We start from the raw sequence: 20093 nt of genomic DNA on the forward strand, positions 1-20093 counted from the left end.
AGGGTTGGTTAGCTCCAGGGTAGCACTTATCTCCAAATAAGCTTATTGGGGGATTATTCATGACTTTCCTGATCTTAGAGCCTGGAGTTACAGAAAGTATAGATTTAAAGCAAATTATTAAGTCGTTCGTAACTATGCAAATAGTCTGGGGAACAACCATTCATGCCCTTTTTCTAAACACAGCATTTTGCAAAAATTACACCTTATGGTTTGCATACAGCTGTGGCTTTGCCTTGCAATGTATAGTCATGTTACATGTTTAAACACTGCAGTGACTATTTGCTTTGCATTGCTTAAAAGCAAATACGTGATGAAGGGCATGTGATTTCTGTCAACCTTGGGCACTGCTTGTAGGACAAACAAAGTATGAAGTTCATTTCCTAAATTAACATGACGTCCACGATTTAGGACAAGAGATTTCCCTCTGATCCTTTTCTTGTTGTTATAAGATATGCAGTAGATAGAGAATGGACTGACTGTAGAAAGAGGCAGTGTATTGTAAATGTGATGTCACATTACGATGCTTACTGAGCAGGCTGTTTACGAGGTGGTTTGCAATTGCCTTCTCCAGTCATCTACGCTTTACCGCCAGCAAACTGCATACTCATTTTACTGACCTCGGAATGTTGGAATGCTGAGTCAACTTCGAGCTGGCTACCTGAACCAACTTGGATGAGCTGTGCTGTTACCTTCTTGTGGAAAATACAAAATATTGAGAGCCCAATCAAAAAGCCTGTTCGTTTGTTTTGGTGTTAGCATGTGAGAAAGGAGAGGAAAGGAACGGAACTGGGATCAGAACGTTGACTACAACACTATGCTGTAACTCTGTGATGGTGCAAGAGGTAGAGTATGTAATAATGTCTGGTACTGAAAATCCCTAGAGCTTGCTTTCCAGCACTTGCAATGCTTGATCATGTTTCTGTCTTTTGAGTCTTGTCCAGACTGTGTATGGAACATTACCCTTCAATAATACCATTTCTAGTATGGTGTTTTCAATTCTCCATTATATAGGTGAACTTTTTAAGTGGAGCTACACTGGAGAGAATAATAGTTGCCTAAGTCCACATAGTGAGTGGATTTTAAGGAGCTGAGATCTAACATTGTATGCATTGTGAAGTCTGATGAATAAGGAAGGTAGCTCATGCTTTTCATGTCTGATTTGGGCAGAGGGAAATGGAAGAAGCTGTTTGTGAATGAACAGTTTAAAAGGTTTAAGACTGTATTGATGAAGGCTTTGAGACTGGTTTATTCACTGTTCTGTGTAGTCTTTCACTTAATTAAAAACAACTGAGATTGTCCAAAAGACTGTGGGAGGTAGAAGTATATTACTCTTTGTGGGCCCAACTCCCAATGTATCTGCCATAATCACGTCAATTGTAATTGCACATTACATCAGTGTTGGTTAAGTCGCTGGGAAGTAGTTTCAGCTTTTCTAAGGTACTGCTTGCAATGCTACTGAAATGTGCAACTCCAGTTTGGCCAGAGGTCATGGCACGACAGAAGAATAAACATCTGCTCTGTAGGCAATGTCATCTTCTCAAACCCTCTCAAAAGTGATTATCAATACACAATCTCTAAAATAATTGATCACAGGCAGAGGGGAACATGAATGGCCAGAAGTGCAGCCAGGTAGGAAGTATAACCCTTTCCCCTGAGAAAAAAACAAACTGTCAGATTTCATGGACATCATTTGTATGGAAAAAGTGCACTTGCGTAATCTGGATGTTGAACATATTTACATTCAATTGTATACTTTACATATTAAAATGAATAAACATTTTTGATGTGTTTCACAAATGATAGTTATTGTATTGAGTCTTCCTTTTGCTTTTTGGTGGTTGTATAAGATTACAAACACTTCACCAAATATATTAAACATGAATATTTACATAAGATGGAAGTATAAAAGTTTGGGATGCCTTTAGTCATTGGATAGAATATTTGGCAGTTTTGTTTGTCTTCAGGGAAATTTGAATCTCTTCCATTTATGTTCAAAACAAATCAGCTGAATTAAAGGATTAGTGGATTAACCATCTGTTTTATGTTGAGGTTTTTCACATGTAATTTTTCAATTAACAGAGTCTATTGATAGAGTTACAAGTTCAGTCATAACTTAGTAAGCAAAAGGTACTGTCCAGAATTAAGTGTGAAGGCTATTTTTTATTCCTTGTTGCAGTAATGTATCATAAATAAAATAATCTCAAAAAGCAAAGAATGCTTAACCGTTCTGTCAGTGATCAAAATTTGTCCCCCTTGGTTAATGTACCGATGCTTCAGTCCAGATAATCCCCTTGAATCACATGAAGAAGTTTACTTCTGCACATTTATGGCTTGCAGGATTAGGAATCACAGTCAGGATCTGCATTATCTGGATGGAGATGATCTCTGTCCTACAGCACATTGCTTTCAATATTGGATAGACTTCCCATCAACATTCTAATGCAATTAGTATAAATATTTTTTTGTAGGCAGGTCTAGAGCAGAATCACCCTGATCTGGATGGCCCAGGCTATGATCTCGTCAGACCTTGAAAGCTAAGCAAGGTCAGCCTGTCCAGTGGAGACCACCAAAGAAGTCCAGGGTTGCTATGCAGAAGCCAGCAATGGCAAACTATCCGCGAACATCTCTTGCCTTGAAAGGTCTAAGGGGTCACCTTAAATTAGTTGCAACTTGGGCGAATTTTACACCCATAGGACACAATTAGGCTATAATTGATCTGCCAGTTGAAATGACCAAGGAGTGTATCATAAATAAATATATCCAACACTAAACTAGTTTTGTGGGCATATGTTTTGATAGGAAACTGTTCATATGTTTTTAAATGAGAGGAAAAGTAAACATGATTTCACTTTGTGTATATAATAGAAATGATTGATATGAATAGCAAAACTTTTTTTTTGTTGGTTTGGCAAAGAGCTGGATAAGCTCCGTGTCATCCAATCACCTGTGGCTGCTTTCCCTCCACCCCCTCAGAGCACACAGCATTACACCACCCACTGTTTCTAGTTTTTAAGTCAGATGTTTAAATAAAACGATCCTGCGCTTTTGCTGTCTACATTTACAATACCAGAAGTTGAATATTATTGTTGGGTGAGTAGAGGCTGGACTGAAACGAAGTTGGTATTGTGAAATGGGAGGCTTGTAAAACTAATTTTGATTGATACATGCAGTATCTAAGGCTTAATTTTGGTATAAGTGGTTTAGCAATTTAGAAGGTAGTTTGAGAAAGTTAATTCTTTATTGAAATAAACATTTAAACACAGAAACTGCAGAACATATAAACTGGAAAAAATCTTGACCTCCCTTCTGCTTTTCTAAACAATATTTCGTCTTTGTAGATTAAAAACATAACACCTAGCATGACCATAGTTTAATGCTTTCTTTACAAAACAGAAAATCAATGACGTGTCCAGTTGGAAGAAGACGTTAATATTAAAGGTTTAAATATTCAGTAAAATAAACTAGTGAATGCATAATATAATCAAATTAGTTAATAATGAAGCTCAAAGGAGATCTGAAAGTTTTATGAAGAGTTTATCTTGAACTGTTTCCAGTGTTTTATACATTTTGTTACAGTGCAATCCTAAACAACTTTTCAAGCCTCACTGATTTCAATAGAAGAATGTAACTCTGTTTAGAGTTTCACTATTAGAAAGTAAAAAAAGATGACTAATAGGCTCTGTAGGTGTAACATGATAAAAATGCAGCAAGGACCACATTTTAAGCAATGTGTTAAAATAGAAGACCGTCGAGATCCAAGGTAGTTATATCTAGGGTTGGTTTACCTTTTTCCCCTCTAACTCAAGAACGGGCAGCTGGTCTGATGTGCTGAGTGGAGTGGGAGGAATGCTTAGCCTCTAAAAATTGTTTTAAAAAACTCTTTTTAAAAAGTTACAAAACTATGTTGCTTGTTTGGGAGAGAATATATCTTCTGTGTCTCAAATGATCTCACATAATCTACCTAAACAAGGTCTTACAACATACCACTATGCTCTAAAAAGTGTTCAGAAGAACAAGTGGATTTCCCTGCAATCTCTACAAAATATTTTTGTTCTGAGTACTTGAAAAATGAGATATCTCTGCACTGTGTTTAAAAACAGATGTCTGATGTCTGAGATACTCTCAAAGGAGTAACAGATGTTTGTTTACTATGGCTGCTTGGAAGAGGTTAGCAAAGAACTTGTCAGCAGCAGCATTATGATAGAATAGAGTATACCTACTCTGGTGTGAGATGTGAAGATCTGAGAGAATTATGGATCTGAATTTGCCTGTTTGGAGTTTGAGTTGGGAGGGAATTGGGTTGGATGGTGACAACTGGAATGGCACTGACCTTATCACATTTTAGGAGGAAATAGCAGTAGCTTGTCTGGTGAGAGATTAATTTAATTGAAAGAGGAAAGGGAGCTCTCTTGTGGTTGAGAGTAAGAGATGAGTATTAAACGTGCCATTTTAGATTGGGAGCTTTTTGAGAAGTATGTGGTCAATAAAACCAGGAGTGCATATGCACATAAGGAAAACAAAAACTACTAACCACCTGTTTTGTAGAATGAACTATGATAGAAAAGAGGAAACAAACTGGATTTTAAGTAGTTATTATTTAGGAGCAGTGTTTCCAATGTGTGCTGAAATAAAAATGGAGATTATACCATGAACACCTGTAGTAGAAAGATGCTTCTACAACAATGGAATGTGTTTGGTGACTCATAACTTCATTTTGCAATGCTTTATAATAAAATTGGCTTTGTAATACCTGAAGATATATTTACTTTACCAGAGAGTTAAAAGCAATGAAATGGAAAGGAGTTCTGTATTCCTTTCTTCACTGGTAAGGCTTTATTGGCCATGCCCTTCAGCCTAAATTTTGTATTTAGCACATACAATAAATAAATTATACAAAAGTTCTTAATATTCTCTGAAGAGAATGGGGCAGGCCATGCTAGATATGAATAGAATGTGATCCCATGATTAAGTAACCTATGGACAAGAACAGGTATGGGTGTAATTTCTCTTTGGCAATACTTTATTTATTTACACTGTTTATAATCTGTCTTTCTCACTGAGATCCTAGGCAGATTACATAGTGTAAATCAGTGGAGGCCATAGGATGTGAAATCTAATAAACTCAGTATAAGATTATCATTGAGAAAATTAAGATCAAGTAAAAATTTAGAAGAAAACTAAAACAAAGCATAAGCATCAACAAAGCATATTAAACAAAGAAGAAATTACACAATTGCATAATCCATACAGATGGTATATACTATCCACAGTAGTATAGTCCTCTATATAGTGACTCTGAATAGTTCCATTTATGTATACCTTCTTGAAAATCTTTATTTTTGAACACTACAACCCTTACAGCACTTTCAAGATTAAAACAGATTAAAATATGCATACATTCTGCAGGAAAACCGATGTTATAGGGTTACCTTTGTTTCCCTGTTCATGATGAGATTCTGATTTAGAGAAAATGTAATCTAGGAAGGGACTCTGACCCAATATGTTATCTCCAGTTTTAAGTTTTGACGTGTTTGTGTTCACCAACTTTTGACTTAATAAAACTCCATATTGAACAGGCACTTTTTTTCCAATATGCAACCTAGAAAGTAACATTGCTTTCTTAAAGCTTTGAGATTTGTAGTGGCTGGTGATTAGAACTGCCTTAATTTTCCTGAAATGTACCTTCTGTTCTACAGCAGTAAATTTGAAGTTAACACAATTCATTAGACGTAATGTGATCTTTTTTTTTTCAGACATCCTCATCCAAAATGATAACCTGTGGACCAGCCTTGTCATTTGTTCGGTGCCTTTTGAGGCGAAAAACCATCACTCCGGACAGCCTTGAAGATTCCAAATTATGTCGCTGCTTATCTACTGTGGACCTTATTGCTCTAGGAGTTGGAAGTACCCTTGGGGCAGGTGTTTATGTCCTTGCTGGAGAAGTTGCAAAGGCTGATTCTGGACCTAGTATTGTTATTTCTTTCCTCATAGCTGCCTTAGCTTCTGTGATGGCAGGTCTCTGCTATGCTGAATTTGGTGCTCGTGTTCCAAAAACCGGCTCTGCCTATCTATATACTTACGTAACTGTTGGTGAACTCTGGGCTTTTATCACTGGCTGGAATCTCATTTTGTCCTATGTGATAGGTGAGTTTGAGCCAAGAGGAAAAATAGCAATTGATGGCCTACTTGGATTTTTTCTCTAATTGCGACTGTAAAATTACTTTGTCAATTCTTTTGTGTGTGAAAGATAGAGATGTCTTCTGGACACACTCTAAAACTCCATGATTTTTATGGTTTGTTGACAGCAGTCTGAATTAAAAAATGTCCAGCAGCTTGCAACACTGTAGAATGATGCCGTGGTTTTAGATTTTGGGGGATATACGAGTTAATGAGCTAAATAGAAGAATTCTTCTAGTTTCTGTTACTTATTTAAAATATTTATGAACGCGTATCCAGAAGAGATCTCTGTCTTTTATATTTATACATCCATGTCTTTCCCAAGTATTTCAGGACCTCAGGCTTAGTGTCATCTTTACAATACAGGAAGACTGATCCAACCCCAAGGAGCTTACAATTTAACATTTGTCATAAGGGAGGAGAGGGAAAGTGAGGCAGTGGAAGAATTCCAATAACATGTGCTTGAGCTCATAAAATTGCCTTGCATGGAGTCAGACCATTGTCTATCAAGATCAGTACTGTCTAATCTGATTGGTAGTGGCTCTCCAGGGTCTATGGTTGAGGTCTTCATATCATTTGCTTCCTGATCATTTCAGCTAGAGATGCTAGGGACTTCACCCAATAACTTTGCAATTCAGGTGCTCTACCACTGGGTCATGTGTCCTCCTCTTAGTCTTAATTTCAGTATGGAGGGGAGTTTGTAGCAGGAGGTGAGAGTGATAGCATCACAAAGTGTTCTTGAAGAGTGCGAGAGTCGTTAGAGGGAGCAGGAGGCCTTTGGACTGGTTGGCCTGATAGAGATAGAGGAGTGATAGACACAGGGAGGGGTGTTTTTGGATGTCAGAGTAGAGGTATCATGTCTGAGGGCATAGATCATGGACGTCTTTGAAGGTAAGGATGAGGAACGTACACATAATCAGGAAGAGCTTAAGTGTATAAGGATCTCGGGGTGATAGACATGGTCTGTCCACTTCCTCGGCATTATAACCTCATTACTACAGTGAAAGTTCAGTAATGCTAAGAATTTGTAAAATGAAGGTTCATGAGCTGCTTCATGCCCTGAACTTTTCATAGACTCTATGTTCCTGGCTAGAAATTGAGAAGCTGTTTATAGCTGATTTTCTTCAATTTTACTTATTTGAGTTTCCAAGTGTTGGATATACTTGGGCGTGGAAAATAGAATGCATGAAATGCAGCAGCCTTCAGCTATGGGAGCTTTTTATGGCCATGGGATTCCATTCTTTTGACAACTGTGAGGGGGCTTTAAAGGCATATGAGAAGCAAAGAGCCAAGTTTTCTTCTCAAGTAGCTGGTTAGGAAACCCAAACACTGCTTCTCTTCCTCTACCACATCCATTTTTCTTCCTCTTGGGTGAGGAGAAAGAATGGAATGTGTCAGAGATACAAAGGCCCAGAGGATCCTGTAGTTCACTCTCAATTTCAGTTAACAGATTAGAAGTCATAATCTCTCTCTCCTTTTATTTCATGGGAGAGGGGAGGCTCTTTTTTTAATATAATTTTTATTTTCTCACACATAAAACAAACAAAGCATACCAACATCCAAACAAAAAACAAAATCCCACAATCCACTAGACATCACACATTGACTTCCAGATATCTCATCTTGGATTAAAAGTTATCCCTAGGTTCATGCATATATAATTAAGACATTAATTCAACAGTTATTTCTGAAGTGTATTCCAATGGTTACAATCTACTGTTTTCTTTATATTTCAAACCCTGCCACTATTTATTTATTTGAGTAGGTTTTCAAAAGATATTCCATGAAAGGTTTCCAGTTTTCTAAAAAAATGTTCAAGCTATTGTCTCTTAATGTCATCAGCTTCACCATTTCTGAATATTCTGTAACTTTCAAAATCCAGTCCTCTTTTGTTGGTATAAACCCGTGGCTTTAATTTTGGGAATTATGGGGGAAGACTTTCCTAAGCAATATAAAACCTTGTTTATGTATATGATGACTGCAGCAAGAACTTTATATGCACGAAAAAGAGAGGAGAGGCTGTTTAGACTGGAAGCCTTCAAACTTTGCTGCATAAGGTGGTCAAATCCAGGCTAGGACTGTCAACTTGGGATAATAGATGTCATCACGAAGAGGTACCAGATTGAATGCAAAGGCCTGAGATTATCCTTGGTAGCAAATAAGTGTTGTAAAGCCTCATAGCAATGTGGTACAGCGTTTAGAGCATCAGACTAGCACCTGGGGGTCTGAGTTCAACACTGTTATGAAGCTTGCTAGTTTACCCTGGGCCAGTGACACTCTTTTAGCCTAATTTACCTCACAAGATTGTTGCAAGGACAAGAAAGGTAGAAGGGAGAACCAGGCACATTACCCTGAAGGAAGGGTGGGATAAAAATGCGTTAGACAGATAACTACTGATATATTTGTGCTTTCTGGGAGTAGCATAAAATATTTGGCAAAGAGGTCTTGGCTCTGATGTACTGGCTAGCACCCAACATAGTGAATACATCTGAGAGGAATTATTCTGCATCTCCTCTCTGTAACTGTTATATAATCTTACAGGGTGTGGTGTTGCATTTTATCTTGCACTCAGACACGGAGTAGTAAGAGGATGTGTATATTATTGAGTCCTATGGAGTGTAACAATAACTCACTTGGCAGCTGCTCAGTTAGTTTGGTATAGAAGGCAGTAGCTGCGTTAGAAATGAAATTCTAAAACTGCCATTCCATTTAAGGCCCATTCCGATGCCTCCACTCAAGAGTGGCCCAAATGGATTTGAGTATGTAACTATATAGAGAAAATAATTTCTGGTTACAGTTGCTGATTCCACAATATCAATTCAGGTGAACAGAGAGCTGTATTTTTTTTACCCAGTTTACTGATTTAAGTGACTGCCAGGAAGTAACAGATCGAATTCAGGACAGAGTGGGACAGTCAGTGAATTGGTTCTAGGCAGCTTTTTCAGTTAGTCTCCCCAGTTGTCATCCTTACTACAACCCCTGTACCGCATCATTTTGTTCATGCAGGGTACCCACCCTTCCTTTTTCACCTTACCATATGTTCTTCTCAAGGGATGGACCATTCAGAAAGATACTTTCTTCTTTTAAGTTTCTCAGTCTGCTCAGTGATTTACTGGAAAAAATTAAATCACCGTTTTCTGTTATCTATTACTTCAGTGTTGGAACATCTCAGACTGGGCTTTTATCACCATCATATCCAGATAATGGAGTACGGATTGCATTTTGCCAGAAAAGTGAAGTGCATATCATAATGGAGGATCTAATATGAAACCACTGATCTATATATAATGGTTTCATAATGTAGTGGTTAAGAGGGGCAGACTCTTGAGAACCAAATTTGATCCCCTGCTTCTCCACATGAGGCTTACTGGGGGACCTTGGGCCAGACACAGGTCTCTCAGAACTCTCTCAGCCCACGTGGAAGGAGGCAATGGCAAATTACCACCAATTGTCACTTGTCTGGAAAACTCCATGGGTTTGCCAAAAGCCAGCTGTGACTTGATGGCACTTTCCTCAACAGTATGAAACCATGGATACACTAGAGAAGGACCAAAATTATTAAGATGTCTAAAACGTTAGTCTTAGGATTTGAAAATGTTAAAATATTTTGAAAGAAATGCAACTAAATGCTACTAGGCCATAATTTTCACTCTTTTATATGCCCACCTCTGTACTTCTAAAAGCTACCTCTAATCTACAACATTTACAACTTTTTTCTCTTATTTCATTAAGGGACATCAAGTGTAGCAAGAGCATGGAGTGGCACCTTTGATGAGCTACTTGGAAAACAAATTGGTTATTTTTTTAGAACCTACTTCAGAATGAATTACTCTGGTCTAGCAGAGTATCCAGATTTTTTTGCAGTCTGTCTTATATTACTTCTGGCAGGTAAGATATATTAAAATTCATTAATTATCTCCATCTAAGAAGAAGAATCCATTGCGATAATAACAGAAGTTTATTTACCTCAAGTTCTGTGCATTTATAACGATGACAATCTGATTGATTTGGGGACAAAACACACACACACACACACACACACACACACACACACACACACACACACACACACGATTTTGATTTTTGCACCAAAGCTAAACAGTTTATTTGATTTTTAAAAAAACTATTTTAAATGGACTTGGTTGCCAGGCTTCAATAGAAGTAGTATCACATGCATACTGACCCCCATGATATTTAATTGCAGATATGCTTAAATATGTTTCTGGATATTTCTTGGCACAAATGATATCTGGTTTTAGAATTTTTATTGAAATCTAGGGCAGCAGATCTTGTGTGAAACCTATAGAGCCCTTATAATACAGCTATGGCTTAACTGGACACTTGGAAGTCCAGTAGTACTATAATGTGTATGAAGGCAAAAGCCTGTGTAGATCCAATATGAATGTCAGCTGATTTTGTGCGTTGAGTTGAATGCCTTTGCATTCATATAAATTTATGTTTATATATTTTCAATATTGGTATACTACTTTGCTGAAAACGACCACTTAAAACTGTTCATAAGAACATAAGAACATAAGAACAAGCCAGCTGGATCAGACCAAAGTCCATCTAGTCCAGCTCTCTGCTACTCGCAGTGGCCCACCAGGTGCCTTTGGGAGCTCACATGTAGGATGTGAACGCAATGGCCTTCTGCGGCTGTTGCTCCCGATCACCTGGTCTGTTAAGGCATTTGCAATCTCAGATCAAAGAGGATCAAGATTGGTAGCCATAAATCAACTTCTCCTCCATAAATCTGTCCAAGCCCCTTTTAAAGCTATCCAGGTTAGTGGCCATCACCACCTCCTGTGGCAGCATATTCCAAACACCAATCACACGTTGCGTGAAGAAGTGTTTCCTTTTATTAGTCCTAATTCTTCCCCCCAGCATTTTCAATGAATGCCCCCTGGTTCTAGTATTGTGAGAAAGAGAGAAAAATTTCTCTCTGTCAACATTTTCTACCCCATGCATAATTTTGTAGACTTCGATCATATCCCCCCTCAGCCGCCTCCTCTCCAAACTAAAGAGTCCCAAACGCTGCAGCCTCTCCTCATAGGGAAGGTGCTCCAGTCCCTCAATCATCCTTGTTGCCCTTCTCTGCACTTTTTCTATCTCCTCAATATCCTTTTTGAGATGCGGCAACCAGAACTGGACACAGTACTCCAAGTGCGGTCGCACCACTGCTTTATATAAGGGCATGACAATCTTTGCAGTTTTATTATCAATTCCTTTTCTAATGATCCCCAGCATAGAGTTTGCCTTTTTCACAGCTGCCATGCATTGAGTTGACATTCCCATGGAACTATCAACTAAGACGCCTAAATCCCTTTCCTGGTCTGTAACTGATAGCACTGACCCCTGTAGCTTGTATGTGAAGTTTGGATTTTTTGCCCCTATGTGCATCACTTTACATTTTGCTACATTGAACTGCATTTGCCATTTCTGAGCCCACTCACCTAATTTATCAAGGTCCGCTTGGAGCTCTTCGCAATCCTTTGTGGTTCTCACCACCCTACATAATTTGGTATCATCTGCAAACTTGGCCACCACGCTACCCACCCCTACTTCCAGGTCATTTATGAATAGGTTAAAGAGCACTGGTCCCAAAACGGATCCACTCCCGACATCTCTCCATTGTGAGAACTTCCCATTTACACCCACTCTTTGTTTCCTGTTTCTCAACCAGTTTTTAATCCAAAGGAGGACTTCCCCTCTTATTCCTTCATTGCTGAGTTTTCTCAACAGTCTCTGGTGAGGAACTTTGTCAAAAGCCTTTTGGAAATCCAAGTAGACAATGTCCACCGGTTCACCCCTGTCCACATGCCTGTTTACACCCTCAAAGAACTCTAGTAAGTTTGTAAGACAGGATTTGCCTCTGCAAAGCCATGCTGACTCTTTCTCAGCAGGTCTTGCTTTTCTACATGTTTTATAATTTTATCTTTAATGATAGATTCTACTAATTTACCAGGAACAGATGTCAAACTGACTGGCCTGTAATTTCCTGGGTCCCCCCTAGATCCTTTCTTAAAGATTGGTGTGACATTGGCCATCTTCCAGTCTTCAGGGATGGAGCCTGATTTCAGGGATAAGTTGCATATTAAAGTGAGAAGATCAGCAATTTCATGCTTGAGCTCTTTAAGAACTCTTGGGTGAATGCAATCTGGGCCAGGGGATTTGGTAACATTTAGTTTATAAATGGCTGCCAGAACTTCTTCCTTGTCTACCACTATCTAGTAGGTGCATGGTATTATGTTCCCATAATACTCTTAATTTAAAAAACCCAGGACATATTAAAACATCAGATGAACAAATACACATAGCAACAGAAACCACTGTTACCAGGACCAGCAAATGATAGTGACCATAAACAGCACTGAAGGCCTTCTGAACACTGCCCAAGATGGCACTGCTTGCACTTCTTTTAGCATCCCATTCCAAAGCATCCCATTCCAGAGAGACCCTGAGTTTAGGCTTGTTGAATTTGTAGGCTGGCCTTTAGAGTTGTCTCATATAAAGAGAAAGTATTGTCGCAGTAATAAATAATAATAGATGTAACGTTAGAAATTTTGTAACGTAGAGCTTAATTCTGAGGTAACCTAATAATAATGTCTGATTTCTATAGGTCTGTTATCATTTGGCGTAAAAGAATCTGCGTGGGTGAATAAAGTCTTCACTGCCATTAACATCTTGGTCCTCCTCTTTGTGATGATTTCTGGTTTTGTGAAAGGCGATATGAGCAACTGGAAGAAAACAGAAGAATTTCTTATAAACTACACAGTATACGTCGAGTAATATGAGCTTTATTTTTTTATTCCTTTTGCTTCTATGAGCCGTGTAATAATATTTGTGCTTGATGGTCTATAAGTGTAAAATAAGTGAAAAAATTAGGTTTGATACCTACCAAAACTGTTGTGTAGCTACTGAAGAGGGCAGTGTTATTTACAGAGCAGTGCTAAGAATTACATCCTTATAAATCTACTGTGGTCAGTGGCTTAGATTAGAAGAATGAAAATCTGTTGAGGAGTGCACTGTTTGTGAGAATCTTGTGACATTGAGGAGAATAACTGGAAGGGCTAGGGGCTGTACTTCTAGGCATAGCTTTTGTAAGATATCTTAAGACTATGAAGATCTTCTGCAAGTCTACGTATGTCAAAATCCTTATTTAATTCAATGATAGTTATGTTTATTTACAATTTTTTATACTTTACCTCATACTAGCACCTCTAGGCAGCTTTCACAGGTTAAAAAGCAATAAAAACATCATAAATAAAATACAACAAAAACAACAATTAAATTAAATTAAAATAACGCAAATCACCACCCTTTAGACCAGCAGCTGTAGAGGGGGTTTCCAGGGAGGCTAGCCAAATGCCTGGGCAAAGAGGAATGTCTTCACCATGCACCTAAACCCATAAAGGGGAGGTGCATGGCAAACCTCTGAAGGGAGAGACTATTCCAGATCCTGGGGGCAATCATAGTGCCTTTCTGCGTGCCAATGCCCCCCGAACCTCTGCAGGGGGAGGTACCACCAGGAGTGCTTCCCTTGTGATCTCAGTGCCCAGGAAGGTACATACGGGCATAGGCACTCCTTCAGGTAGACAGGACCCAAATCGTAGCCCACCTTTCTCCCCAATGGGAATCCCAAGTGACTTACATCATTCCCCTCTGATCCCTTCTGTTCTCACATCAACCCTGTGAAGTAGGTTAGGCTGAGAGAGTGTGGCTGACTCTGGGTCACCCAGTAAGCTTCCATGGCATGAGAGAGAATTCAAACTCAGTCCTTCAAATATTGGTGGATTCTGCATGGGCCAAAAACTGCAGTGTGAAAACGGTGTAAAAGGGTTTAAAACCTTTTACACCATTTTCACACCACTGTTTTTGACTCATGCGGAATCCGCCATTGACTCAGAACTCTTAACTAATGCATCACACCAGCTCTTCTGAAAATACACTGTCCTCAAGATTCATATGTTTAGTAAGGTCCAGGCTGCAAATTATGCCCCAGGGGCTTGCCCCGCATTTAGAAGTTATCCACTATGTGATGGCTGCAAGGCATGGGATGACAAAGCAAGTCAGAATGTGGGATGACAAAGCAAGTCAGAATGTGGCCATCTCTGTACTATGCTAGATCAAGATTGCATTAGCTCAAAACCACGTGGCCTACTGCATATTGGGTTCTGCAGAGTTGTAGAGTTCTCCATACCAGGGTTGTATTAGCAGCATATAAGCATATAAGTAACATTATCATACTGAGCTATTAAACATTATGAGAAGTATTAGGGTTAAGGACCAAGTGAGAAAACCTAATGTATGAATTTTATCTTTGGTACCTCTCTAGAATTACTTGGCTTGTATAACTCTCAAGAAATATTTGTTTGTAGTTGTTTATCCACTTTGCATTGACATTCATCTAAATATATGAGCTTTAAGATTCATATTTTAGCTTGACAGCTCTTTACACACACATTTAAAGAAAGGAAATAGGAAATTGTTTTCTGTTATTCAAGCAGCTAGGTGGGAAAACCTACATTTTACATTCTTGTGTTTGTATTGGGGCTTTTTAGAAACATCTCCTTTTCTGAGAACGTGACCAGTGCATTTGGAGCTGGTGGCTTTATGCCATATGGTTTTACAGGAACACTGGCTGGTGCAGCAACTTGCTTCTATGCCTTTATAGGATTTGACTGCATTGCAACAACTGGTAAGATACAACAATTTGGATACTCAGTGGAAATTGCAGTTGGTATATTATAGAGCTGTAATATATAAATATATATATATATATATATATATATAGGAATACAGCTTGGCAATGGATCTCCTTTTGGCTCCCCCTGTTGGAGGCTCCCAGCACTTTGTGGATTCCTCATTCGTACAAATCAGTGATACTCACTCTGCTGTTCATGACTGCTGTCTGCCCTGCGCATCATCCCAAACACACACAAACAAAAATATGTACCATAGCTCTTTCATTACCAGATGCCTTTGAACATCCAGAATTATATTTGCTTTGTTTAAGAGCTAGCATTCACCAGTGGTTTGCCCATCACCTTATTTAGTTGCATGTGTTGACCCACCTGCAAACAAAAAACGCCTGCATCTGCACATCCTTGATATAATCATCAAAGAAATAATGAAATTATTCCAATTTGTAAAAAAAGATAACCCCCTTTTCTGGAGCACGGGGCTGGCTTCTTGGGGAATAGTGCTGAGAAAAGCCACATGTGGCTCCGGAACCACTGAATGTGCATTGCTCATCTAAATATTTGCATGCACCTCTTACATTTTGGGGTTACACACTGTAGTATACCATTATCTTTTGAAATCTGTTGAGCCTGAAAATGTGGGATTACACAGGCTAAAGGGAAAAAAACATATTTCCCTTTCCTAGCAATTCTGTTTATTTCGAATAAATCCTGTAGTGTGTGTGCCTGTTGCTAATAACAAATAGAATCCTATGCATGGCACATCCTGAACGAGGTTTGTATTTGGTTAGAACATAAATATAAAAATCATCATAGCTGGAAACTTTGCATTTAGAAATGTGCAATTCAGAGGAGAGGGGACTGCTTAGAAGACGGCATGCCCCCAGTGCTGCATGCATGACACTTGTGCTGGCATGAGGGGCATTTAAGCCAGCGCAGAGGCAATTATGATAGTGCCGGGTGCCGCATGACAACACAACACCCGGGTGTCTGTCCAGCTGTGGTGACAGTGTTCCTCAGGCACAGGAGTCTGCCCTGGCATCAATGGCGATGTTCCCAGTGGCAGGCAGCTTTCATCAGCTTTCTGAGTCTTTTTGGCCTGGGATCAACCCCATTTGCTGGCATGAACTTAACACCAGCAAAATTGATGGAGCAGCCCATTGTGCTATATAGACCACTTCCACTGGGGAAGGGAGAGCATCACTCTCAGCTTGCTGGCTGTGATGCTGCCAACCTTTTAAAAGGATGGGTGCTGCATCATGGCTATGCTGTCCCTGACCACAGCGCACCTCCCTCCCCCCACCCCCCCGATTGCATTGCCCATTAGGTTGCTTGAAATGGACTAGTTTGTTAGAGTGCTTTCATTCTAAATGAGAACTTTACCTTTCTGAACAGACAGCAATATTTTATCTTACTTTTATACCCACACTTTGAACTTCTCGTTGTGTGTTTTCTACAGGTGAAGAGGTCAAGAATCCCCAGAAAGCCATACCCATTGGAATTGTCACTTCCTTGCTGGTCTGTTTCTTGGCCTATTTTGGTGTGTCAGCTGCTTTAACTCTTATGATGCCTTACTACTTAATAGATGAGAAGAGTCCTCTCCCCGTAGCATTTGAATATGTTGGATGGGGCCCGGCAAAGTATCTCGTAGCAGTGGGATCCCTGTGTGCTTTATCTACAAGGTAAAAATATGGACAAACTAATAGCAAATTGGGGATAATTTTATTAATCAAATTATTGTAAAACTATTTATTTGCTCATTAGATTTGCTTAAAAGAAGCGCCATGAATAATATAGATTGTTACTGCTTAAGCACAGAGCAAGATAGTTTTCAGGCTGGCCTCTGCTTGTTATCTTTCCTTTCCATTGTAGGGTTGCCAATCTACAGGTGGTGACTGGAGATGTCCTGCTATTACAATTGATCTCCAAATTCCATTCTCCTCAGGCTGCATCCTCAAAATGTCTAGGAATTTCCCATCTGGGGACTGGCAACCCTATGCAAATGTGGAAGTGGGGTGGATCCTACCCTTTCCTATCATTCCACTGAGAAACATTTATTTATTTACGTATCCATAATCCACCCTTTCTTTTGGGCTGAGTTTGATGCATTACTCCAATCTAAAAAAAAACACGCACCCCATTTTGAAATTTGTCCTGTTCTTCTTGAGATCTGTATGCTGAGGGTACAAAATACAAAGGTCCTAGGATTCAAAGAGCTGTTTCAGGTATGCACAAGGACTTGTACGAAATTAACTGGAAAAGAAGACACCCCCCCCCCCCATGTCTTCTCGCAAACACTGTTTGAAAACTTGTTTGCAGTTTGGGTCAAGGGACTGGTATTCCAAAATTATGAGTCCAGGGGACCTTTCAAAATGTGGAACTCATCATATAGATCTTTTTTTTGGACATGAAGTAACAACGCCCCCTGGTGGGGTTTTCAAGGCAAGAGACATTCAGTCATGGTTTGCCATTGCCTGCCTCCATGTCCCCCCCCCCCCCCAAAGCATTCCTTGGAGGTCTCCCATCCAAATACAGGCCAGGGTCAGGGCTGAGAGTATGTGACTGGCCCAAGGTTATCCAGCAAACTTCCATGACACAAGTGGGGATTTGAATTTGGTTTGCCCACATCCTAGTTTGGCACCTTAACCACGATAGCATGCTGGCTCTGATCCTGGCGTTAGGGCTGAGAATCACATAGTCTTGCTCTTTTGGCATTCTACCTCTTGGTATGGCAGGGAGGGGAATGCATAATTGAATGCCAGACACTGGCTGCCTGTGGGTATCCAGGTTGTTGAAGCAACCTGCCCTTCCTTCCTTCCTAATTTTATATGACATGTTCTTTTTAACCTGGGGGGACGTTCAGGCATGCCATTCTGAAGTGGTGCAAGAAAAGGCAGCACTGCGAGATTCTTCTGAATGTGTAGCTTGGGGTTGTTTTTAAACCTGTGCAGCTTTTTTACTATGATAAGAAAAGTTATTATGTTTTTGAGTTCACTGTCTCCTTCAGCTTGTGCCAGTTCCCAAGTATCACAGTTTGTTGAATACTGTCCAGCGTGTTCTTGAATAACATGAAAATATATAGGGCACTTTCGCACATGCAGAATAATGCAGTTTCAGTCCACTTTCAATGTACTGTCACAATTGTTTGCAAGTGAATATTTCAATTTCGCACAGTAAAATCCAGCTGCAAAGTGCATTGAAAGTGCATTATTCTGCAAGTGCAAGAGTGCCCATAGAGAGGTATAGGCAAGCCCAGCAGCTGCTTTAAGTACTTCTTTCAGCTCTAGTTCAAGCTCTCCTTCCATCCCTCATTCAAGACATCATAACTATTGAGAATACCCATGATGATCTAACTTTGGCCGTAAAATCAGGAAGGGCAAAACCTAGCAGAGCACCTATGCCCAGATTTTCACAAACTTTCTTTTAAGCTGGTAGGAATCTTTGCATATTTAAAAAGGGATATAATTTGAGAACCTGCGTTTGGTATGGGTCTTACTTGTGCTCCACAAATCACTTCAGCTGGTTGTACTGCAACTTTGAAATGACTTTGTCATAGGATATGGTTTCACTTTTACATTTAAAGGGACCCAAAGACAATCAAGGCCAATCTACCTGAGCTATTATGTTTGAAATAAATACAGTTTAAATGCACCAAAGTCTGGCTTAAGTGATTTGAAACATTTCTAGCATTTAGAGCTGGCATTGCTGTGCAGGCATCCTAACATTTCGCTTATCCTTGTTTCACTAACTGCTGAGGTTGCTTAGTTTTGTGGTGTTTAAAACTGGCATAACCTATGAATAGAAGCATCCAGGGTTTGGAATTTGGAAACGTTACATCTGTGCCAGGTCAAAATGCCATTTCAGCTATTTAAAAGTTGTTCTGTCACTCTCACTGGCCCCAATAGTTTGTTTCATTCCTACATGACAGGGGTGGGACTGTTTGCCTCTTTTAAAATTACGTGTATGTATGTGCATATCTGCTTAGGAAGAAGGGAGACTTTTCTAAAGAATCAAATGAAATCTGCTGTCACTTAGCAGTAATCCTGAATTTGTGCAGAGGAAGGCCATGCAGCCACCAGTGAAGCTCTTTATTTATTTAGTTCACAGAATAGCTTTGTCTGGGGAAAGTTACAGACTATAGAGCCAGACTAGATGAGATGGCGTCCCCAGGGTCATGCTTCCATTTTATAGAGTGAATTCCCACCAGGAAATTCCTTTAAACAGCTCTGTGAGGTGGTTTGGAAGGAAGACTTCCGCTAAGGCAGGGGTGGGGAACCTGCGGCTCTCCAGATGTTCAGGAACTACAATTCCCATCAGCCCCTGCCAGCATGGCCAATTGGCCATGCTGACAGAGGCTGATGGGAATTGTAGTTCCTGAACATCTGGAGAGCCGCAGGTTCCCTACCCCTGCGCTAAGGGATGCCATGAAGGCATAGGGACCAAAGTCTGGCAAAAAAGCAAGACTCTGCTTCATGCAAAATGGATGCCTCTCAGAATGTTGAGATCCTTCTTGTATGTCAAGCTTGGGAAGAAAGGTGGTTGGCAGCTGCTGTCAATCAAATTTCAGTTTTTGTAAGAGCCAAATGTGGATGCCTGAATAAATATGGGTTTGTTCCACTCTTGGTTATATTGGATTCTAAACCACAGTTTAATCCTGATTTTAAATCCTGATTCCTGGGAAAGAAAGAAATGCTAATTTTTAAGGTTTACAAATGAAGATACTGAAACTAACTGGAGATGAGGAGATCTTCAATCACAGCTCCTTGCATGAGAAGGAGGGAGGAAATGTAGGAACTCAAGGTTCTGCAGCTCATTCACGTTGCAAACAAACTATGGTTTGTTTTTCCTCTGAAAGCAGCCTCTGAATAAAACAAAGTGGGAAGGAAAGCATGAACAAGAAATATTAGTCAGAGATAGTGCTCGTCCTTTAAATGTATTAGGCCCTAGATTTACTCTGGCTGTCCATAGTTAAAAGACTTCAACAAATTGGGCTAGAAGGGTATCTTCAGCAGACGCTGGAGAGCTAACAGCTGGAGTAGACAGTACTGGCTGGATCAATCGATGCAATTTGCTACATGGGCCCTCTTTCTAATATAGGTTGGGCAAAGAGACTGTCATTAAAAAGAGTAACGGAACATAAGTTTAATGTGTTTCATGTCATAAATCAGGGATCTTCAAACTATGCCCCTCCAGATGTTCATAGACTACAATTCC

General features: G+C 39.7%; 1 protein-coding gene across 5 annotated transcripts in view; it reads left to right on the forward strand.

Annotated features, from left to right (window-relative positions):
- The window catches only part of SLC7A2 (solute carrier family 7 member 2), a 53642-nt gene that overhangs the window by 22897 nt on the left and 10652 nt on the right, over nt 1-20093 (forward strand). For 2 of the 5 annotated variants that reach the window (XM_048509120.1, XM_048509119.1), the window contains 5 exons: nt 5754-6144; nt 9910-10065; nt 12797-12962; nt 14739-14875; nt 16339-16561. In XM_048509120.1, the coding sequence (XP_048365077.1) occupies nt 5769-6144; nt 9910-10065; nt 12797-12962; nt 14739-14875; nt 16339-16561 (1058 nt within the window). In that variant the 5' untranslated portion in view covers nt 5754-5768. Of the gene's footprint in view, nt 1-571; nt 843-3020; nt 3091-5753; nt 6145-9909; nt 10066-12796; nt 12963-14738; nt 14876-16338; nt 16562-20093 lie in introns of those variants that run through there. The other 3 variants (XM_048509117.1, XM_048509118.1, XM_048509121.1) reach the window with 3 other exon arrangements.

Source organism: Sphaerodactylus townsendi, linkage group LG10, assembly GCF_021028975.2.
Source record: "Sphaerodactylus townsendi isolate TG3544 linkage group LG10, MPM_Stown_v2.3, whole genome shotgun sequence".
NCBI classification, from domain to species: Eukaryota; Metazoa; Chordata; class Lepidosauria; order Squamata; family Sphaerodactylidae; genus Sphaerodactylus; species Sphaerodactylus townsendi.